Here is a 25,154-nt window from a genome sequence, read left to right as displayed (position 1 = left end):
CCTCTCTCCGACTAACTTGATATTACACAAGAGCGAGTCAGCAAATCCAAGTTTACATGTGGTGTTCAAAACATTCGATGTTTCTTGAGAAAAGCGCTCTGGTGAAGTGGAAGTGATGCTTCTCACATTTCCAGCTGCCGCAACCGTTTGTTTGGTTTGAAGAAAAGAACAGCAGGGTAGATGTTGAAAGCAGCAACAGTCATCGAAATAAAGAAACACCTCGCAAAGCAACTTATAAGAATCAGCATACACAATCAATTTCTCTTCGAGGGTTAGAGAAGAAGATTGTTATCAGCTTCATAGTTGTGCATTAAGTATGGAGGGGAGGTCGGGACACAGTTAGTCTAGATTAGCATAACGACTGGTGATAGAGAAAACAGCTGGACTGACTGAGGGTTGCCTGATGCGGTTAGTGAACACAGGCTTTAGTTTATGTCAAGGTACCAAACTTGGCAACCTCAGTGCACAGACGAGATGCTGTGATGCTTCTTCCCATGACCAGCACGATTGAAAATGCTGAACTATTCCTTTAAACTTCAAAACAGACAGCAATGGAAATTTTGAATACAAGTACTGGAGTGGACAGTTTGAACAACAGTGAACAGCGAAAGGAAAAACAAGACTTAACTCTACACTAACAGCTATGATTATATGGTAGCAAGTAAGCAGCAGCAAACCACATCTCAGTGATTTACACTGAGAGCAGCAACACACAGAAAAACACATCTTTCTTTTAGTATGTAATATACTTCATGTAACATTCACCACTTCTAAATACAACTGTATTTATTTTTACAATTGTATTTAGATTTAAACTGTTCATAGTCGTCACGGTTACAGTGATACAGAGGTCATAGCTGAGATCACTGGGTCAGTGGAGTGGCGTCTGACGGGGCGACATCCCAAACACTGAGGTTAGGCCGACACAAGGGCTACGAAAGCCACCTGTTTCAAAGCTCAGTAATGTGCTACACTGAGGGCACGTGGGGAGAAAACACAAGCTGGCTTATGTGAAAAAGCAATCAGCTTCCGAGATATCAAATCACTTTGAGGAATGTGGCTGTAATTGAATTGGTAGTGAATTCTCTAGGTGACTACAACAGACAGGTTCATTGCAGGAGGATCAGAGGCCTTCAGTCCAAAAATAAAATCACCATCAATTTCAAGAGTTGTTTTCTCAGGGTAATCACCATAACCTTTCACAAAACTTTTATGTACGAGGGGCTGCAACATAATAACTGGTGTTTCTTTCATTGTTGTACCCCTACCTACACAACGTTTATGCTACTTAAATATAAGACAAAGAAGTCTTTTAGGTCATCTGCAGCAAGAGAATCATATTCTCCATTACCCAAAAGCTATTTCCTGCATTTTCCCTTCAGTAATTCAGAAGAGGTATGACTGATATTTCCCGACACTTCCTCAGTCTAGCTATACCACTAAACAAACACAGTTCCAAGATGCATATATTACTGACTCACATGTACCAATGCTTTTGTTAAGCTGCTATACTGTAGCTAATTCCACTCTAAGAGCCATACATTTGCTAAGATGGATAATGAGGCTAAAGATCTGTGACAGTAAGGGATGGGTGAATAGTCTTATAGTCAAATAAGCCAGTTATTGGCCTGTGCCACTGAATTCACATGTTGGAACTGGTCCAGGACCTGTCTATGATTGGATATTTTGTGCTCTATTATATTGAATTGCATGTGTGGCATCCAATAGATATATTACAGCTTTTATTCACCTCTTGACATCCCAGGAAATTAAACCACACAGACAAAGATAAGACCAAAGACCCTAACAAAACATGTACCTTCCAAAGCATCTCTTAGAGAGTTAGAGGACCATCATTCTGCCTTCATTATTAAATTATCAGCAAAACTACACATATCATACAAAAACCCACATCCAGAACTGGAGTTGAAGGCTAAGGACTTATTGCCACAACAGAGAATAAGACTTTCCCTCAACAGGATGTTAGTTAACGACTCTATTTTGACATCCCAAAAAAATTATCAGGCGATTCTGAGACCCCACCCTGGACTGCAAGGCAAATCCACGGCCAAAAGGAGAGGGCTTGACAGCTTTCTGAACACACCCCAAGATACAGTAGACAGTGTCAGCGTCCCGCAGCAGGACAAGTAAACAAACCAAGCACTGACATCACATATATAACAGACAAGTCACGCAGAGGGTTTAAAAGTCAGCGTTAACGTCCTGCCTTGACTGTTAGGGAGCGGTTTTATTAAGAGCAACAAGTTGAGAAAGAAAGGAGGATGAAGTTAGCTTAAGGGAAGGATAGCCAAAAAACAGATGACTTACCCGTCTTGCGCTTGGAGCCATAGTCCCTGAGGGAGAAGCAACACAAGAGGGACATGGTTAGTGACAGCGGACGCCGCTCGGTCAACAACAAAGCATGCAGTCACAGCATGTGGGTTCAGATACTCCTGGATGGCAGAAAACCGACAACTGCACTCACACAGAAACACATGCATGCAGTCGGCTTTAGCACACTAACAAATGCATGTGTTTGAGGGGTGAGAGAGAGAGAGAGACAGAGAGTGAAGGATGGATATAGAGGGAGGAATGACTTTGGCCAGCTGCCCATACTCCCTGCAACAGACACAAATTAGTCATGTGACTCTAAAGCGGCACCACCATCCTCTTCCTATACTTGTTCTCTTCCTCCCTCCTTCCCTCCCTCCCTCCCTCCTTCCCTCCCTCCCTCCTCTCTTGGCCCTGTCAGAGAAGAAGTCGACCTCTCCCCACATTTGAAAGAAAGAGGATCAATTTAAGTTCCCTTGCTTAATGGATTCTAATGGGATTATGCCACAGGGCTGAGCTATAGATGGGGGGGGTGACACGGAGTTGTGTGTGAGGTTTACAGTGCTGAGACATGTCTGTTTCTGCCCTTGTCAATAATGACTCTCGGACTCAGGCGGTGTGGCAATTGGGTTAAAAAAGACAGACGGAGGGAGAGATCAGGTGAAGACATAACGTGCTATTTATAGAAACGCAGACCTGACAATCTGACCATCGTCAATCCCCATTCTCCCTCCCTTTCTTCCTTCCCCCCTCATGGTCTTTTTCTCTTGCGGTGTGTGCACAATCACTCTGTCCTTTTCAGGTTTCCCAAGGGCTAATCAAAACTCTCATCTAACCTCAAGTTCAGCCACGTCATCCTGCTGCAGTACAGCTGAAAATCAGACGCAGGCAGGGCAATAAAACTGAAGCACAGAGCTGAAGTGAAGAGCCGAATCCCACTAGAACTGTTTAAAAAAGAACTACCATATAGGCAGTAACATCAACAACAAGAAGGGATATAGAGAGCAGAGAGTGTAGTGGTTTCTTAATGAGTGATAGCAACATGACTCAACATTTTCAAGAGATGTATCGGAGTGCAACTGATGACTGACGGTACGTTTCAGGATATGAGAGGGGTGTGTGTGAGGTGGGTAGGTGTACGTAGGCGCATCTGTGCGTGTGTGAAGTAGCATGACAGTGGATGTAAATGGTCGTTGTTGTTCCTCTAAATTCCCTTTTATACTGGTCAACAAACATGCTAACAATCGTTAACACCTGGCTTTTGTCTGCAATGTGAAAGGCTACACTCTGCATTCACTCCCAGGTGGAATGACTCTGCCGTAGACGCGGGTATTCATCAGCTCCAGTTCCAATCTGCAGAGATGTAAACAAGCAGCCGGGTGAACACACTAACTTTCACCCTTTCTCCGTGATGTGATGTCTTTCAGAGAGCAGAGACTGTGAACAGACCTGCCACCTGTCCAACAATGCGGCTACAGCCTCCATTATACGCTCACGTTTTAAAAACATACAGCCGCCGACCAAAGACCTCAGACACCTACAGGAGCGCCGACCCGGGGACGAGATGCGGTAGATCCATCTGTGACTGCCTGTGGTGACACCGCTACCTGCAGGCGTGTGTCTGTGTCCTCTCGGTCTGAATACAAAGGCAAACTCGTCTGGCGTGTGAAAGGAGTGCATGTCAGTGGGTTTAGAAATCCACTTATACGCACTAATGTTGGTGTAAAAAGGTTAGAAGATTCAGAGTGAACAACCCATCTGCGAGAGCCTCCTTGATTGGGACGGCTGACCTGGCTGGTCCCTGTGAAACAGCCCATTTCTTTAATGAGGGACCTCTCATCTTGTCAGAGCAAACAGGCCCGCAACATTATACTGCAGTGCCAGGAGAGCAGGAAGCGCTCAGGGCAGCGCAAGTCAAGGTAGTGCCCTCTCTCTGCATGAGGTCACTGAAAACCTGCACTTGCTCTCACTGCGACTGCACTCAAGCTAATAAAGAGACAAATCTTCATGTACGGTGGCCACGCGCGCGCGAATGCACGCGGACACACACGTGCTCTACAAGAGACAGCGTAAGGGCAGACGGACAAGACAGCACACATGCGCGAGCAAAGGCCGCGTCTCATTTAAAGACACAACAGCTCCGTCTTCTTCAGTGTCACCATGCTCGTGCTATAGCTCTCTTTTTCTCCATCCCTTCATCCATTCCCCTGTGATCTAATGTATCTGTCTCTTTGTGACCGGCCACAGCAGATGAATAAAGCCTTTATACCGACCTCCCCACCAAGAGCGCTGTGTGCGAGCAATCAGAATATGCTTCATTGTCACCAAAGTGGGACACGGAGAGCAGAGCTTGACCCCTCGCCTCATCCCATCCATCTCGAGCCATGCTGGACACACAACCTCTAATACATGTGGCATGGATAACATTCAAGTCAGTGGCCAACGACTTTCAGTAAATTGTGCCACAGAGTGTCTGGATGTGTCTCAGTGGAAACTACGCTGTGGACAGATCAAGCCTTAGAGTTGGCAAGACGTTTGCCCTTTTTACTCCGGGCTTGCCGAGGTGGCATTAAAGATGATGATATTCTCTGTTCAAGCACAAGGGGAATGTTTTATACTTCCAGGGAATGTTAACTGCTGTACTCGAGTTTCCATTCACCTAGTACAGGCTACTTCTCAATCTTCAATTCTCAATCTTTTGCTGGTTCAAACATATCGTCAAAAAATAGGTAAAGTAAGAAATAAAATGAGGTTCTACCTTCAATTTTATTCCAAAGCAAGTCTTACTTTCATGTCACAAAACAAATAATTATTTCAGGTGCATCATTAGATTAGGTCATTTTGGAACATAACACAATAAGTAAAGCCCACCTTAACGAGAAGACTTCTATTAATTCCCTCTATTCCTGGTAATTAATTTCTTTTCCCAAAATAAAATACTACTGTGCATTGAGCCTTTAGCCTTCATCCATGTTTTTGTTCTGGTCCACCTGACTTTGAAATTTAACTGGGCAGCATGCATTCAGGTCGTCCGGTCAAGACTCCTCCACCACAGTCTTTACAGCAACAAGCAGGCTCAGCAGCAAGCACTGTTTGCCCCTTTATAAACCTGGCTGCCTGCCTGATTTACTAAGACTAACACTTGGACAAACAGTGGACATGGACAAACAGTGATGAAGCAATTTAAACTTTTTATCCATTTTTCACTCTTTGTATTTGTTTTTTTTCAGCAGTACAGAATCTGGCATGAATAAAGGGAAAAGCCTGTTAATCAAAATACAAGTGACGCAATGCGCAACAGGATCGACCTTCCATCAGCCAAACTACAAACGCAGTTTTAACTGCATGTTGGACGCCTGCTGGATTAACTGAACAAGCAGGAAATGATCTACACAGATTGACAACACAATAGGTGTAAGTGTTGGTCGTGGAAATGGCTGGTTGTAACTTATCAAGGAGGTGAGGACAGGGGCCAATGAATGAGGTTTGTTTGGTGGAAAACAACAGCAGCATGAAAAGTACTTTGCTGTAGCCAACTCCCAGGGAGCCTGTTAAGCTATTCATGCTGTGCATGGTTTGAAAGGCAAACACGACCTCGAAGCTCTATAAACAAGTCCCAGTCAGGAGAAAGGCAGAGGCGTAAGCACTTTTGTGGTCCAACTGTATATTTTTATACAAATAACTCAGCCTTCAAGCGAAGGCCTAAACCAAAGCTGTACTGTATTTGATTCTCTGAGGTTAATTGTTCTTGATACATGATCACACACAGTCACAGGAGATATAGCTGCTGAAGCCCCTTTATTAATCCTCACACGCAGTGGCTGCTGATTGGATCAATAGCATGTGCTTCTGCTGTTGTCATGGAAAGCAGTTCAAAGTAAAGGTTAGCTCGTAGTACGTGTGGGTGGTTGTTAGCATTAAGCATTCACAAAGGGCTTTAGATCAACATGCCGTCATGACATTAGCCCACAAACACAGCTCAGGAGGCAAATATTAGTCAATATAGGCCCATTAGCCAAGCTAGTTCATTACAGTTGAAGCTAATTAGCACCAAAATTAGTTTTGAACAAAAGGAGTCATTATTTATGTAACAAAGTAAAAACAAAATTAGCTAAACTGCTAATATTTAACATTAAATAAGGACACGCCAGCAGGAGTGCAGCTGGCTATTGGCTTTAATTTTAGAGGTATGTTTTTTGGAGGCATCTGCAAATCATTAGGGCACAAAGGAGGAGCAGAGTGGGGCAAAATACAGAGAGAAGGAGGGAGAAAAGAAACGCGGGGTCCAGACTCCATCCAGTGACCCGAGTCACCAAGCCTGAAATCAAACTCTTCCCTCAAGGGCTGAGCAACCAGCTCCAGCTGCCAACTCTTTTCCTTTGTGTCCTAGAGGTGTCGAGAGGAGGAAAGCGATGTGAAGACACTGCAGTGCTGGAGAAAAGGGTATTTTATGTGGCTAGGTGGATTTTTCAAGGCCAGGTTTTGCAGCCAGTAAAGAAATGCTACTCTGGTTGCAATGATAGTATGTTTTTGTAGAGGAGTTACTACCAGTAAAGAACATACAGAATTTCCGAGTCTTGAAGGGATTTGCTGCAAGTGAAGTAAGAAATTTTCATGCTCACATCAATACCATCCAAATGACTTCAAGATCTGTTAGACTGCTATTAGCCCTGGTATCTGGACTGATGCAACAAACAAAATCTGTTTTCCTGTGTTTAAGTAAAAAAAAAACAAAAAAAAACCTTTGACAAATTATTGCATAGACAGATGTTGACTGTTCATGCTCAAACATGCAATTAAAATGTGTATAAATCTGTCAGACATGGTAAGAAAGGTATGTATATCCTGAAAAAAAAAAAAAAAAAAAAAAAAAAAAAAAACACAACATCAACAGATGGGTCAGTGGACCAGAGAGGAACACACACTCACACACACCTTTCAACACACTTCTCATCACATACTGACGTTTCGTCACAGTTTATTCACTGACCACAGCTCCATGAAGCAGGAGCACCTCCATGCATGTCTTATCAGTTCCACAGCTCCGAGCTCTCGACATTGATTGTCAAGCTAAAACAGATGTGAGTGAGTATCCTGAGGCAGGACATGTGGTGTAGGGGGTCGGGAAAGTCAGCGCTAGTCAATTGACTACAGAAGTGTCAGTCGAGGTATTTGAAACTATTCGCTCATGAGTGAGTATGTGTACAGTGAACTTAGGGATCAGTGTGATTCAGCCAAGTCCTCAAATTCACACATTACATACATGACAATGACAAAATGATGCATTTTGTTGTCTAACATCATGTATTCCTCAAGTGGTATCTACTAGGCTTGAGCGATATCCAAGATTTAATATCTTGATACAGTCCAGTGCAAATATTGCCATATATGATATTATCACAGGGGTGGGGGGTTTATAATATATTGTTATATTTTTGTATTTTATGTTTCAGCTGTTGTTTTTATTCTTAAATGTATTTTGGTATTTTATGTTTCAAGTATAAGAGATGCAGCCACTAAACAGCAGTTCAAAGCCAATGTACAATGTACAGTAAGCAAAGCAGTTAAAATGAGGGTCAGACTCAGCAGCAGTGCAGACTGTGCAAACCTGCAAAACTGATATACATAAAATATACATATATATATATATACATATATATATATATATATCACCACATTCTGTATTGAATACTGACCCAAGCCTAGTATCTACAGCATATAGAAGTTCCACTGGACTAGGATTATGTCAGTTTTTAAGAGTAAGCAGGATGAGGTTGTTGGCTGTATGAAGTTTCTTAAAGAAAATCACTAGCCTTGATTCAATAGTTCAGTTTCTATCTACATACAGAGACGTAGTATGGACTTTCAGTGCACTTCTTTACTTGATCTCCTTGCACTTATTAAATAGACGTAGTGCTTAGTACCAAGGTTCCCATGTCCCTCATGGCTTTGGATAAAAGTGTCTGCCAAATGAGTAAATGTAAACGTAAACTTGCCATTTGGGTTTACACATATGACTCCCTAACTATTAAAATCCCTTCAGTATAGTTAAAAACTCAGTTGTGCATAGAATTTATTTGTAAAAACAAATAATGAAAAAAGAAAACCCAAACAAATCTGAAATATCTAAAATCAAAACATTATGATGGAACTGTTAACACTTACTCTTCCTAAATTCAGTGGTTCAGTGAGCCCTTCAGAACAGTTTTAGGTGCTTGGACCCCATTATTTTTGCTTGCCAGTCTAGTAGCATTATTACTATTACATAAACGTTGACAATGTTCTAAACTTTCAGAGGCTTAAAGTGTAAAGTCAATTTGAACACCGGCCCATAAAGGTAGTGGATTCACTGTTTTGTATAATATATGAGTGGGTCGGCAGATAAAGTGCTAATCAGTGTGTTTACAAGTATTACCATAATGGCTTCAAGTTAATGACTCTTAATGGCTCCCTGCTAGGCTCACATGCAAGACCAATAAATAAACACAGAGATTATCGCCTTGGCCTCTCTCTCTCTCTCTCTCTCTCTCTCTCTCTCCTCGTCCCTCCACCCTGCACCCCAGTTCATCCCTAAGCGTCACCAAATCCGGACCCGAGTCCTAATCTTGCCGCCCACAGGCCTACCTACCCTAAAACCCCCAGGAGCCCCAAATTACCCTCAGTCGTCCCCTGTGTTTTAGCCCTCATGGCCATGAAAAGGCTAAAGCCCAGTGTGGGCATTAACACTCCAGAGACTCAAGGAATCAATTAACCTCAATACTCGGCTGTACACACACGAGCAGCACACTTATTTAAGTTTTATTATTACTTATACTTTTATTCATTTTTTCATTTCTCTCTCTGCTACATGCAGATCCCAAAACCTTATCGAAACCAAATTCTTTTGTTTATTGTTATAGTTTTATTACTCAGAATAATTCATGACATATAAACATGTTACATAGAGACGAACAACATTTAAATGTGATAATGGTCAAGTCACTCTTGAAAGAGAGATTTTAATCTCAATGAGACTGGTTAGATAAACTGGTTAAATAAAGGATTTATCAATAAAATAACAATTACAGGTTAATAGGTTCATGCCTGATACTCATTACTGCATCCTGTATGAAAAGGTTGGATGGTCCTCTCTCTCTCTCTCTCTCTCTCTCGAAAGGCGTGATTTGCATGTGCATTTGTTTTATTTAAAAAAGCCCTTCTTGAAAAGTTGCTGTCATATCTTCCCTCCATGTTAGTGTGGTCCACTGGACCACATGACACCAGGACTAATGACTGGCTCATGCTCCATGTCCCTCGAGTTCACACTGAGCTTGGAAAAACTGCTTTTGGCTTTTTTGCCCCGTCCACCTGGAGCGCACGACAAAGCACTTTAAAACGGAATTCATCGGTTCCTCTTGGTCATTTTAGATTTTTAATCTCTGACCTTTTAACTTCTATTTGTACACATTTTAAGTGATTCTTGTTTGTTTTAATTTGTTGTCCTTTTTTAACAGTTATTTTTTATCTACCCAGCATCATCGTAAATGAGGGCTTTACCCTCAATGATCTTCCAGTTTAAATAAAGACATAGAGGCTATATAATAATAATAGCAGAGACAATAAGGCGGCAACTGACAATTATTTCCTTTATCACTTAGCCTCATAGTTATTTTCTCTATTATTGACAGAATGTCAAAAGATAATAACAGTACCCAACATATTTTCTCAGAGCCACCTTCATATAGCTTGAGTTGTGTGTCCAACAGCCCCAAACCCAAACGTAATCGGTTTACTGTCAAGTGGCACGACGTGAAATTGCAAAGCTTGATTAATAATACAAAACATGAATACTTTTGTTTATTTGATACAAAATCAGCTTAAACATAGTTTTCACAGTATTTTGGCATGTATGTTTTCCTTTTGCACTCTCACTAACATTCTTTAACTTAAACAAAATGTGGTATTTTGGATTCTGACGTTGATAATGACAATTTTTTTTTTTTATACAATAAATACTTCTCCAACTTAAATTAATGTTAAACAAGCCTACATCCCAATCCTAAATTAACCTGCTGCTCAGCTTCAGATGACCTCACTTGGTAACTTCCTCACGAGGTACAAACAAACATGGTTTCAACAAGAATGTCAGCCTATGATAGGTTGAAAAATTGTGGTTTTTACACGTTCAATAAAGGCCTCTTCTCATTATTAGTGACAGAACTGGATGCACATATGCCCCAATACTCAACCCTCACTAAACACATTATCACCCACTTATTTCTAATTAGCCCAAAAACGCAAAGTCTGTCTTCACCCCGTCACCAGGGATAACCCTGCTACTTAATCAATTCCCTGTAGAGAGCCCCAAAACTGACCAATCACACGAGTTCATGACTTATCCCAGTAATAATCTGATAATCTTGCAGCATCTCTCTCCTCCAGGCACAAGCCAAGGTCGATCCCTATTGTTATTCATGGAGAGGGTTGTGAGGGGGCATGATGAATGATGATAACATCATCCATGTCTAACTCTACAGTAGCCTGTGGAGGACAGTGGCCAATATTTTCATCATGGCTGAAATGCAGTATGCGCATATTAATAGAGAAATTTGTCAACGTTATGGTCTGCAGAGGACAGATAATACCGTTTAGGCTGATAGTTATATGATTGCCTACCACGGGCCCAGACAGATAAAACAAATCATGGCCCACGTCCCATGCAAATTGACTCAATAAAAATGCAAGATGCGGGAAAAAATGCTAAGTAAGAGAAGGAAAAAAAGTCATGTCTCACAAAAAGGGAAAAGGAGCAGGTTGGGCAGGTGGGAGGGGGGAGGGGGGGTTTCCTAGGGAAGCTTTGGAGGGGTGAGAAATTCCATTCAGTGGAAATATATCTCACACAGGAAGAGCGAGGGGCCAAAATGGACAGAAATACAGAAAGAGACAGAAAAGAGTCAGAAAAATACTTGAGTATGTGACCAGACAGTGGATACATTTATGGAGGAGAAGGGAAGCCCTGGGGAGGTTTGTGAGGTTGGACCAGTGGCTGAACTGCATACAGCAGGCGAGGGTGCAGAGAACGCCATTAGTATTTGTTTGTATTGTGAAGTATGCCACCATGTGGAGAGATATTGGAGAGTAGAATAAGAGATACGGTGGTTGGGTGAAAAGCTGTGTTTCCTCATATTTCTGCAGTGAGTCCGATGCAGATGCAGCAGTCGTTCCAAAGCTTTTCTGCATGTAACCCTATAGGATATAGGTTCACATTTTTCAACTATGTCTGAGCAATACTTATACGCCCATACGTATATACATTAAAAGATTATTGGTGGCTGTAATTGTTCCATACTGGCTGAGAAAGAGCTCCCTTCCTAATGTGACTCCAATATAATGTGACTGAGGATCAAATCAACGGCTCTGAGCAGAAATGTGCTGCAAAGTTCAGCCAAAGCTAACATGGGCTTTCAGCCGTAGATAAATCAAGGGGGTATATAGTGTTTTTTAGTAACAAATTTCCTCTTTGTGTTGCCTTAGGCAGCGTCTCTTTTAGACCTGAGCGATTAATCCAAGACTAACTGAAAATCAATATTATGACTCTTTAACCAACCTCGTTTCTGTCATATCATTTTCATCAAGAGCCTTCATGCGGGCTGAAAATAATGTCCCTCCCTACCATAAACATATGTATTATTCTGATCTGGTTGTAGTATTCATTATTTCAGATTCAGAATCAGAATCAGGTTTATTGCCAAGTAGGGTTTTACATACAATAAACATATAAGAAAAGGAAGATGAATTACAGATTAAGTACTGCAAGTCAGCTTAAATATAAAAAGAAAAAAATTACAATAAAATATTTACAATGAAAATGTGAAAACTACTATAAAAAATATAAATATAATACAATGTGTAATATGAGATTCTTCACTGAGCTGCAGTTGGACAGTGACTGACTTTCACCTTTAGATGTTTTATTACAGAAAGTGTTTGAAGCCCATGACCAAAATAGCTGTACGTACATTGTGTCATTGTGTTACTTATGGATTGAATTATAATGAAAATAAATGATTCCCCTTTTTTGCTGGGGACCCTCAAGAACCCCCCCCCCCCAATCACTGCCTTAGATCAATAACACGACCCCTTTTGGGGACCCCGACCCAGAGATTGGGAACCATTGGCCTGGAAGCTATGGCACCACAAAGAAGCTGCTCAGCAGAGCAGTTACACTGGGCGGTTGCCATGTGTTTGAAAGTGCCTGAAATGTCTGCAAGTGTGTAACACAAAGAACGTATTTTGTCCAAAAACTGCAACGTTAAACTCTTGTCTTTGGATGTCAGGCTTTTGCACTACAGGAGGGAAACATCCGCGTTTTTGTAGTTTTCATTCCGCAGGACATTTGAACGCATCAAAAAGAAAACAAAAAGACCAGAGAAGAGACCAGCCCAGGGTCCGTTCAAAATACATTAAACATCAAGGCCACTCAACTTCAAAAAGGAGCAAAGCTGATTGCACAAGAATGACATCAGCTCAGTCGCACTTGCCACTGAGGTGCAGTACGGTGCTCTGCAGACAGGGGTCAACAGCACTCAAACACAGGCAGAAAGGAGAGGAAACTGTAGCTGACAGCGGGGTCTGCTCAGGGTCTGTGTGCTTTTCTGTGCTTTGATTGATGGGATTGATTCCTGTGCGGCACCGCGAGGCACACGGCTCCTTTTTCTAATCAGATCATAGGCAGAAAATTCAATCGTACACAGTGGAGCAGGAGCACAGAGGCTGTTGTCAAGGCATGAGTCCTGTTTATGGAGGGAGCATAAAAAAAAATAAGACGTCACAGCTCGACCTGGTCATAAAAGTGACGCTAAGGTCAGACTGTACACCTTTAAACTAAATGCCAATAAATGACATCCACTGCCTCACATATTGATACTACTGAAGTCTTCTGCGGCTTGTCAGAGACACAGAGGGATGGTCAGTGCACTCTTGGCCTTGCACTCCCCTGATTTTGTCCCCTCATCTCCTTAGGGACCCCCCACCCTGATATTCCTCTTCCCTTCCTCTTTTTTCAGGGAGGTGATAAGATGGACACATTTCATCACCCCAGTAGTTACAGCTGTCCTGGCCCGCTCTATTTATCACACTCACGTATAGCCCGGTCCTCCCAGAGCTAATGCTGTAGCAAGCCGAACCCCACCTTGACAACACCCTGTGAGTAAGTGTGCGAGGAGGAGAGCACAAGTGAGTCAGACAGTGCATCGGCTGGGCGGGTGGGCGAGTGAATGAGTGTATCTATGTAAGATGATGGCGAGAGGAAAAAAATTGAGCCGAGACTGTAGAACAGAGACAGACGGGAGGTGCACTGAAACAACCTGACAACAACAACCATGCTGCACACGGCAAGCGAAACTAATTTAGTCCTGGAAGAAGAAAAAAAAAAAAACTCAACTAATCTCCTGCTGCTGCATCTCTTTGGATACGAACACAAACACTTTGAAATACAAGTGCAAGTGTATAACTGCTTGATAAACGCTCACACATGAGAGCACGTACATGTACACACACACACACACACACACAAACACACGCTCAGCTGACCTCTCCTCACCACTCTGACACACTGAACGTGTTTAACCCCACTGAGGCCGGTGGTGTACACTGCTCATGTTGTGCTGTGTGGTCTCCAGTGAGTGCTATTGATCCTAATAGCGAGGGGAGCAGAGCAGCTTATCCATTAAGGTTGAGTGAGTCTGTCGCCTGTCTCCTCCTCACAGCAGATGGAGTGGAACGGACAGATGACTGGGAGGAGAAGGATGGAGGTGGGAGAGGCCGGGATAGGAGAAGGAGAGAGCGAGGGGATGCTTCATAACTCATGGACAATGGAGAGGACAGGATGAGTACAAGATGGGCAGAAGAAGGGGAAATGAGTTAGGAAGAAGGGAGGAGACGGTGGCTGTGGAAAGGAAGGAAGGAAGGAAGGAAGGAAGGAATGAAATTTATTTATTCAGCACCACTGTTGAACAAAGGCAAATCTAAACAAGTCTTGAACCATGTCCTCATGTAGATGACGAAATCATGTGGACTTTAAAGGTCCATATAGTCTAAAGGTAGATGTCCATGTGTTGTTTGATATAAAGCAGGTCTAGGTTCTATATTAATACTGTGAAAGTATCAAAGCCTCAGTCCACAGAGAAATGCACACAGCCTGTATTCAGAAACTGAGCCTTAAAACCAGCCATCAGGACTTCTGTAACTTTGTGATGTAACAACAAAGCAGTCACAGCTCTCAGCCATGACCCAAGCCCCGCCCACCTGGACCCACCATCCAACCTCGCAGGATTTGGTTTCTCTAAGTGTTTACCTGAAATCTGCTTTATTTTTTATTGGATCACTCAGAAAACAGTCAGCCAATCAGAAGAGAGGAGGCACTTAGCCTCTCTTCTGATTGGCTCACCAAACTGTTGTTACTAAAGCTCCAGAGAGAAGCCTGAGAGAGGAGATGTGAAACTACATTGAGATGGTTATTGGTAAATAAATGTTCTTATGGATCAACACATCAAATAAAAAACTGGAAAAGTGTAAAGTATGTGATATTTAACTACTTTTTCAGTGATTGCCAAGCAGCTTAATTGGTTTATTTCATCTTCTGTTCACATTGTGGGAAACACAATCAAGACCCCACAAGTCTTTGCATTTCTCACAGAGTTGAGAAATCAGGCAAAGTCGACGATGAACAAGACGAGAATACTTAGCCGCAGCTGGAGGTTTTACACTTATTAGTAGCTTTCCACACGTCTTCTCTCTGCTTTCAGGAACTATGGTTCAAAGTGGATGAGAATTTGATGCCATTCAACTGCTTTCTAATTAGCGCTTGCTAGCAAATGATGTCGACTGATCAAAATGATGTCCTATTATGCAGGGTAACAGGAAAAGTAGGAAAGGAGATAAATGCAAACTGTTCTGAGTATGCAGAGATTATCAGCACCTTTTGGCTGCCTGTCATAGATTGTAAGAAGGAGTTACTTTCAACAGGAGTAATGTGGTAAGATACCATTATATTTGACTTCACATACATATTTCACTCTATGATGTATTTAATATTTGTGAGACACAATTGTAATAAGTTTACTGGTTGTTTGGATGGTTATTTTGTGAAAGAATAAGGTAAATGTGTGATGAAACCCTGTTAACCTATAGATCCCTCTTGTAAACATGTTTGGCATAAAAACAGCCAGTGTTCATCAGAGGACGGAGTCTGAGTTGTCATGGAGATAGATCTGTTGACATGCAAGCTCCGTTTATGTTCATTTCTAGACCTCTCATCCTTGTTGAGTCAAAGTATGCTGAACTTTGCCCCATTTACTGATGAAGACCATAGGATACAGTTGAAAGCTACTGAGAGACTTCGAGCTGAGAAACAAAATTTATTAGTGGTCCAAGGCTTTTCAAGTCCAAGACTTTTTAAGTGCATTTAGATTTTAAATCTTTTAGCAACATCAACTTAAATACTATTATAATTAAGAACACACACACACACACACACTAACACACACACACACACACACACAACCCATGATTAACAGTATTCAGGGTTACAAATCACTTTTCTTCCTACACAGCACATAGCGCATGTGTACTTGCACACAAACATAAAAAAAAAAACCCCACACACTGCTAACACACACTCTCCAATCACAACCTCAAATCAATGGCCAATCTCCATTCCTGAACTCACCCCTGATTCATTTTCATTTAGCAGATGCATTATAGGTAGGGAACAAAAAGAACCCATCCAATTTAGCCGTGACACACATCGAGTCCCCTGGATCATGACGTCTTACTAACCATTAACTGAGCAGTCATTTTCTTTTTTCTTTTTTTTTTTGACCAAAGTGGGCAGTTCACTCTCCCGAGTATTTTCTTCTTTTATTAAGACAGAGTGAAAGTCTTCAGGGATCCAGAGAAGCCAGAGGAGGTTCTGGCTCAGTTTGATCTGAAGCTGACTGGAGTACAGCACTTGCTCAGGCTGAGATCTCCACAACTACAACCTCTACTTCCAGCACACAGCCGGTCTGCTGCAGTAACATGCATAACAGGAACAGTGTTTTCATTGACTCTTTTAATGACTGTGTTAGAAAAGCACCTCGCTGTAGGACAAGGAGCTGAATATTTCCTTGGTATGTGTGTTATTGGATGTTACTAGCTGTGCTCGCTTGTCTTGGCCAATTAAAGCCGCATCAGACACGGGAAATCTGGAACAAAAATGAGCATCGGGCAAAAGAATTCGTCATTTTATCCTATGTAGAATGTCATAGTCTGATATGTCTCGGACACATCTCTCAATGAGATGAGTCTGCTACTTGAACTCTGTGAAGCTTCATATACAGTAGGCTCTAATCTGAGATTTCCGAGGCTCGGCAGCAAAGGTAAGTCTTGGTCTTCCTTCCCTGGGACGGTCCTCATGAGACCTATTCATCAGAGCGGTTTTTGCAACTGCACTTGACGATATATTCAAAATTCTTGCATTTTTTTCTGATTGACTGACCTTCATGTCTTAAAGTAATGATGGGCTGTCATTTCTCTTTACTTCGTTGAAGAGTTCTTGCCTTAATATGGATTAGTACTGTTGTCCAATAGGACTGCTTACTGTATACCAACACTACCACGACACAACACAACTGACAGTCTCAAACGCATTAGTAAGGCACTAATTAACTTTTATCAAGGCACACATTGAATGTCCATTGAAAAGGATTCCAGGTGATGACCTCATAGAGCTAGTGAAGATAATGCTTGTATTGTGTGAAGCTGTTATCATGGTAAACAGTGGCTACTTTGAAGAATCTAAAATATGAAACATATATTTTTTTAACACTTTTTTGTTTACTACATAATTCCATTTGTGTTATTTCGTAATTCTGATGTCTTCGGTATTGTTCTACAATGAAGGAAATAGTCAACATAACGAAGAACCAATGAATGGGAAGGTGTGTCCAAACCTTTGAATGGTACAGTATCTGCAGCTTCAGCACAGGTTTGTCAAGTCAAGTAAATTTTTATTTATATAGCGCCTAATCACAACAGAAGTCAAGGCACTTTTCAAACAGAGCAGGTCTAGACCGTACCCTCATAATATTATTTACAGAGACCCAACCATTCCCACCATAAGCAAGAACTTGGCGACAGTGGCAATGAAAAACGTCCTTGTCCTCGTTGGAGCTCTTTTGGTTGTTTCATGCATCTTTGAAAACATATGCAATCTACTAAATGCCATCAGTTTATTCTGTGGTTGTCAAATGATACTATGTTGTATTCACCCAATAAATGACATAACTGTGTTGCAGAATGGTGGCAGAATCAGATCCTTGAGCGGCATAAAAGTGGTTCAACTTTTGAAGCAACACAGCATGACACGAGGTGCTGCGTCACCCAATCAGATCGCAGTACAGTAATGTGCAGTACAATTACTGCACATTACTGGTGGATTATTTTGTAACGTGAACACCTGTTTGTGAGTGTTACAAACCACTGTGTGGTGTCTTGGCATCAGGTAAGCTTTTAAGCTTTAAGCTTTGCACTTCCTGGATCACATTTCATTGTCTTCCAAGTATATGAAACAACATGCCCCGCATTAGCACCAAGTGTGCTGTTTAACACAGGAATATTATCAGCGTGAACACAGCTTAAGAGTCAGGATATCTCAACCTACTTCACTGGAAATCGTAGTAGTAAAACTATAAGGTGAACATTACAAGTAAAAGTCGTGCATTCAAAATTTATCAGCTTTTACTTACAGTAAGTACAGGACTTTGTCTAATTATGAGGCCATGTAGCAAACTTAATTAAAGGTATCTTTGAATGTGCTTTATCTACAGTGAATTTCTATAACATTCAAAGTCCCGTTTAATTTTATCAACCGAACTGATGTTTGAAGTGTTTTAAATGACTGCACCACTGTGTGTATCACAGTTGGGGCCGACAGACTGTGAGTGGTGAGGGCAGTGTGTACACACTTTATTATGCTCCTCGTGTATGGCTTCATCTCCCAGAACTCGACAAGACGATTAATGCCATTTCTTTATGCACCAGAGTACAATAGCATATACAGGACAGAGAGAGAGAGAGAGAGAGAGAGAGAGAGAGAGAGAGAGAGAGTCGGTGAGAGATTGAATGATGTTCATAGCAAGAAAAAAAAAAGACTGGAAAGGATGAAGTGCATAAGTCAAATGGAAAGCTGTAGATGGAAAAGATGGAGAGCTGTATGGACAGCGAGGAAACCATAGCTCTTGATCAAGGATGATTGCGTTGGCGGTGGTGTTTGTAACCTTGAGCTGTCGTGTCAATTAAACACACTTAAATTTATGAGGCAGAGTTAGATACAAAGAATTAGAGGAGAGAGGAAGAGAGGGAGGGAGATACTCTACTATGTTGTGCTGAAAACACTGGCAGGCAGAGGTCACTAAATACTGCCTGCTTCACCTCTTTTCTCTCATCCAAGAGAGAAAGGCAACAACAGAGGAGAGGAGAGGAGAGGAGTAATTAAAATACAAAAAAAGACATAGCCTGAGTCTAACAAGAGCAGCGAGTTGCGGCGTCTCGGGTGCTGCTATCTCGGTACATACAGGAACACATTACAAATGAATAGTACGATACTGGCATTTGAGGTTTGGAGAGGAGAGTGTGTTCTCTAATTAAAATCTACCCAAAGGGGCTATCTCCTGCTATGAAACAAGTCATTCTCCTCCTCCCACCCTCACATCCATCAACCCCCCAACCCCCACCCCCACCCCCCGCCTGGCCTGGCAGGAGGTTTTAACAAACTCTGAGAGAAAGGGCTGATTTGGGAATAGACTCGAAAGTGAGAACAGACAGAGAGGTAATGAGCTTAGCCACTGTACAGTCATGCAGTATTTTTGGGATTTGGTGTGAAACAATAACGTGCAAAAGGACGCTGACATTTAGAGGATGATGCCAAGGTGTTAAGGCGCGTGTGCTTTGTGTGTCAACAACAGCTGAGCTGTTGTGAGTAACGCCATCAGTCAACAAAGTGATCTAATTCTTCGTAAACACTGTGTTTGCATGTTCAGCATTAAAATGAGAAAGTTTACATACTGTATGCATGCGTGTGCATCTGTGTGTGAACTCATATGTATCTGTTAGGCTGTAGGCAGAAGTAAACACACCATCATTACTGTGGTGGCATCTGTGCAGTGTATAAAGAATGTATATTTTCAGCTGTTTTTGTGCAGCACCTGCCATGAAACATGTCTAGGAGATCCTACGGAACCAGCTGCATGTTGAAATATAATCATCAAAATGCAATTGGAATTATAGTTATACAGCTGAACAAGTTTAATTTTGCAACCAAATCTAGTCTGGTGACACCTAACTGTCAACAACATTTTCACTTGCAAATCACCAAAATGAGCTTAAAAAGATTCACCTTTGGAAAGAGCAAACTCCACTGAATGGAAACAAGTGCAGCAGGACCACAAGCAGAAAACATCAACTGTGAGTGTTGACTGTTTTATTTTATCTACGACAGGTAGAAGTAGAACTTTCACACACCTCTGAATCGACAGGTGCATGAGTGAAGACCATAGGTTGACTGATCACACACACACTCTTGTACACATTTATCTATAATGATTCGGCACACAGACCTTCAGGGACGTCATTCAAATGTGTCAATAACCTTAATTAATTTTTTTATAAATTTCTTTTATTGCGTATGTACAAGATTGCGTTGAGTTAGCTGAAGTTTGCTAATCTTAGCTAGCATTAGCTGCTGTATGCTACCTGTCAAAACAGAACCCCTAAGGCTGTGACAATAAAGCCAGTTATGAATTTAACTTTTCATTTGTAAGCGGAGGATTATGTTATTTTTTATCTTGCTTTCATCACTACACAGCACTTTCACGTCTGTCCTAGGTCAGATAAAAGCAGTGACATTTTTTCCTACAGTTGATGTAAAAAAACTATTTCAGACTATTTTTTTGGGGAGTGAACAACACCCATATTTACATAGCTACTATTATCCATTGGTGGTGGTGGTGGAGTATTTCCACCCATCCACCTTTTCACAGTCAGTTAAACTGGGTTTAGTTGGACCCTGCCACCAAAGTAAAGATGGTGTCACTACAGGATAGCAACACATAAATCTGCAACCCGATTACGCCACACATACAGCATGTGTACATGTGTTTGTGTGTTCGGCATGTACAGTATGGGACACTCACTCCACTGGAGGATTGATGTCCTCGGCCTTCGTCTCAAAGAAGCGCAGCACCTCCTCACTCTGAGAAATCTGAGGGGGGAGTCGCACCAGTGCCTACAGAGAGAAACAGAAACAATGGGTCAAATGTGGCACCTGTAGTGACAAAACCACAGAGAACTACCTGCAGTTTCTCTAACTATGGTTAGTGTTTTAGCCTGTTTTACTCATTGTTTTGGTTTTCAAGCCCACACTATTCTCATCGAAACAATTTCCAGCTGTAGCAGACAGCTGTTTACGACTAAAAAGCTTTGAAACCCACAATGAGCTTCCTCTAAACAGCAGGGAGACAAAATGAGCAACTAGGAAAATTGAATAATTAGTTGGGTCCAAAACGGAGTTAAAATTGGTGGAAAGAAACATTACTCCACATGAATGCTAATGTTTCTCTGTGCCTGCTGGATGTGTAAATAAGCCACTGTTTCATAACACATTTGCTATAACAACTGTAAAAGGTGATTATATGTCAGTTAGGGGTGTCGTGATATCATGTTAATAATACATATATGATAATAGCATGATACAGCATTAGGTCTTGTGGATCTTTTGTTTATCAGTTCATCGGATTGCCTTTGTACTATCCATTAAAGGGGGCTTGCCAAGAGTGGGTGGTACGGTGGCCCTGACAACACAACGCATTGCAACTTCAAAAAACACATGTAAAAAGACAAAACACAAACAACTTCAGCAAATACGCACATATGCAGCAAAGGGCCACAGGTTTCAAGGATTCAAACCCGGCCGCTGCAGAAAACAACAACTCCCATTGAGTTGTGTGTATTTGCAGCGCATGCGTTTGTGTATTTGCGTGTGTTTTCTTAAGTTGCAGTGCTTTGAGCTCTCAGGGCCACCATACAGGGTGGTGGTGATCGTCGTTTGACAAGAGCTTTGGTCGTTGTTGCGTTTACAAGACGGAAAGTGACAAAACTGGAAGGAGCTAGCTAGTTAGCATGCTAAATTCAGCAGACAAAAAGACATGATAGAGACAAGTGGCGTTGCTGGAGACAGCTGTTGGGGAGTAAAGAATTGAAGTTTGATGGTGAACCCACAACGTTTCTTCTAGACTGGTGAGTAAACATCTGTTAATGCTAATGTTGGTGATGTAGTGATAGCAAAATTTACTAATAACTCCTTTAAACTCCTTTTGTGTTCTTTTCATACAGTTATAGTTACAGATTCTCTCTCCACCTCACTACACTCATATTTGAGTCTAAAGAGTTTAGAGAAAAGAAACACACAATAAACTCAGTTAAAGATTGATGCATTATTATCATTTTTTTTTTTTTTTTTTTCAAAATTTTGCCACGTGAATTCTTTTGGCTAAGATGATTGTGTAGTGAAAATCTGAAATTGTGGCATCCCTAATATCAGTAATGTGTTCACATGTTACTCCACTGCCCCAAGAAGTCAAGAAACTGGTGAAAAATAACTGTATCTCAGGCGCATGCCTATTTGTTTATGTATATCTACCAAAATGTAATGCAACTATTGAGCAATAAATGCCAGACAGTTCCAACCCTCCTTGCTCCACTGTTCTCTTCCTGTATGTTTATTGACAAAGCCAAACTACAGTCAAAGAGAGGATCATATGTCTGACTAATCATCTATATTTAATGATATGGCCTATTCCCACCAAAGGCACATCTCATGTACAGTACCGGAGTACTGGACCGTGAACATGTGCGAAGACATATTATGAACAGTGTGGGCCTTTCATTTAAATCGGCGCGAGTCTGAGCCAGCTTCATATTTCATTCATTGGATCCTATATTATTGAAAGAACCTCGTGGATGTGATTGAAGAGGACGTATCTGTCCGAGCACCCACAGCTGACTGGACTCAGTATTCTGCATATCTCCAGAGAGCAGATCCTTTGAGAACACTGGGTAATTACTCCTCCTCTCTGTTGTTTGCCTCATAAACAGGATGTGGGAAATAAACAGTGCTGAGCTAAAAAACAGGATTGCTACAGCAACTGTGAACATTAGACAGCTTCAGGTTATTTGGGTAATGAGAAAGCTGGTTCCCTTTTTATACAGCTTTGCATGTACTAAGCTAAGGATCAGGTTCATTTCAGATGTGTATAATTGCTTTTTGTTTTTAAACTTCCTTTGGTCCCAATTACCAAGCTGATAGTGTTGCTAACCTTTCCTAACACAGGCCAACAATACTGCTACCTAACTGTGTGTATAGAGACAAACATATTGGCTTTGTACCAAGAGGAAGGAAGGAAGTGGGGAAGGCATGACGGAGGAAAGGATCTGAATCCAGGATTAATAAAAATCTAATAAGAGAGGGAACAGGAAGTGATAAGGCGAGTCTCTCTTGAACTAAAGAATGACAAAGGGCCATTGCTTTCAAGGGTTTTTTTTTTTGCTTGTTTGTTTTTTTTGTTTGTTTTTTTGCAGGTGGGAAAGGGACGCTAATTCGGAGGTGAACTTTCTCTCCTAGCTGTATCAAATGAGGGGATAAGGTTGTTACTGAGTAGGACTTTGAAATAATGGAGGAGCTCAAAATCTGTTTCATGTTGTGCCGTGACACAGAAAGGTTGATGCACAACTAGGTCGCCCTGCTTCTCCGACAGTGCCACACATGAAAGTAAACAAACCTGTAGTAGGAAACGATCATAATATTTCCCCACCGAGTGGAGTCCCTCACAGCCTCGGAAAACTAGTGTCAGAGCAGATTACAGACTCTTCAGATGTCTCAGAATAGAACTAATAAATAGTTTCTCACTGAGAGCACGACTGTGTCTAAACATCATATCCCATGTTTAAAGCACTTGAAAGGACAGTATAGGCTGTGACTTCTGAACCTTCATGGGCTGGGGGGACATTCCCCAGAGTCAGATGGGGGGGGAGCTGTAGGATGTTTACAGTAAGGCCTCTTTACCCTGCAGTAGTCGTCGATGAAACGCAGTCGCTTCATGGCCACATCTCGCACATGACTCCTCCGGAACAGGATCTTGCCTGGAGGAAAGAAAAAGGAAAAAAAATTAAAAATGAAGGAGAGAGAGAAGGTGAAGGAAAAAAGAGGAGAGGTGTGATGATAGATACAAAGAAAAGGAGAAAAAGGGCAGACAAATGAGAAGAGTATGTATTTGACACTTGCATACAGCCCCCGCACCCCACTCCAACCCCTTAACAAATTTAAGCTAATTTTCACAGTGGAGACTGCTGTGTGTAGTACCCTAGCCTGCCAGGAGATGCCAGTAATGTACGGTGGGGATCCTTCAGGGCCCAACAAATCTCACTCCCACACTCAAGGCTCTATCTGTCCCCTATGGATTCCATGACCTCTGCCTGTGACATGGCTTTCTAAATAACAAATATGATTTACGCACACATGGGTTTAGGCCCTCCTCTCAGCCCACTCATGGGGAACATTAAAGTACAGCTCCAAGGACCCCAACTCCCTACACAAATTGTATTAACTTTAGCCTGTTTCAGAAGTGTAAAAATAATGAGCATTTCTTGCATACTCAGCTTTTCAGCTCCTGTTTTAAGAAAAAAGCCATATAAATTAGATATGACAAAAATAATTGTACATTTTAATGTTGTTAATTACTGACAATACATAAAAAAAACTGTTCAAATATATTAGTGTTTTTAAGACCCCAAAACAAATAGAAGTGATAGTTGTTGAGACTTGTTGAGGTTATAGGACCTGCATCACTGTTCTCCATGTTGGATGCTGTTCTCTTTTAAATCAACATGTAGAATGAAGGACAGACAAGACAATCATCTGGGTAGTGACTGAGTGTTAAAACAATGTCCATTTCAATACATTTCTTTGAGGAATATAAGCATGTTTTTCTATTAAAAAATAAATAAATAATAAAAAATAAACCTTTTTTCATTCATCAAAAGAAGCCAACATTCTTAAATGTTAAATGACACATGCAATGTTTACTTGAATGTAATGGTCTTGAAAATTGTGATTCAACACAGCAGTATTTAAATTTCAATATTAAATATTCAGTAGTCATTTCACAGTTAACAATAACAGTTACTTTAGTTACTTACAAAATTCAAATATATGTTCAGCTGGTTTCAAGTCTTTATCTGTGTGTTCCTCCTCTCTGTGCTCACATATACAGTATTTTAATACAGCCAAATTCACAATGAAGCTGTTCTCGTTCACATCTTTTTCTGTTTCTGTTGTCAGACAACGGGACAAGTATGAAATGGTGACTGAAACACAGGCTTATAAGATGACATGTTAACTAGCAATCACATCCAAGCTTTTTCCAAGCTGCTGCTCTGTTCTCCTAAAATTCTTTCATAACCATGAGGTCGTCTGACAATATCACCACAGACATAGGGTAAAGACAATGGCTGTGCTGTGATTTCAGATATGTTTACTCATAAAATAATCATTCAGAGAGAATTTTAGTTCTTTCGCATCTATGTCAGCTGCTGTGCGGTAATTTCAATGAATGGCACAGAGAGGTGTACCTGCAGAGGGAAAGCTTTGAAAGTGCAACAGCCAATGAGGGAAGTCCAGCACTCGGCCAACCAACCGATGGTGACAGTTAATAATGTTTGCATCTGGTGCCACAGGCTTCACAGAAAAG

The 25,154-nt window shown here is 41.4% G+C and overlaps 1 protein-coding gene across 1 annotated transcript in view; it reads right to left on the bottom strand.

Annotated features, from left to right (window-relative positions):
* The window catches only part of LOC111217917 (SH3 and PX domain-containing protein 2A-like), a 116,335-nt gene that overhangs the window by 58,014 nt on the left and 33,167 nt on the right, over window positions 1-25,154 (bottom strand). Inside the window, exons 4-6 of the mRNA XM_022739948.1 lie at window positions 23,471-23,547; window positions 20,544-20,635; window positions 2,329-2,354 (exon numbers count right to left, since the gene is read on the bottom strand). Coding sequence (XP_022595669.1) covers window positions 2,329-2,354; window positions 20,544-20,635; window positions 23,471-23,547 — 195 coding nt within the window. The remainder of the gene's footprint in view (window positions 1-2,328; window positions 2,355-20,543; window positions 20,636-23,470; window positions 23,548-25,154) is intronic.

Source organism: Seriola dumerili, unplaced genomic scaffold (genome assembly GCF_002260705.1).
Source record: "Seriola dumerili isolate Sdu_G_001 unplaced genomic scaffold, Sdu_1.0 BDQW01000050.1, whole genome shotgun sequence".
Lineage (NCBI taxonomy): Eukaryota > Metazoa > Chordata > Actinopteri > Carangiformes > Carangidae > Seriola > Seriola dumerili.
This window is presented reverse-complemented; position numbering and strand designations above follow the sequence as displayed.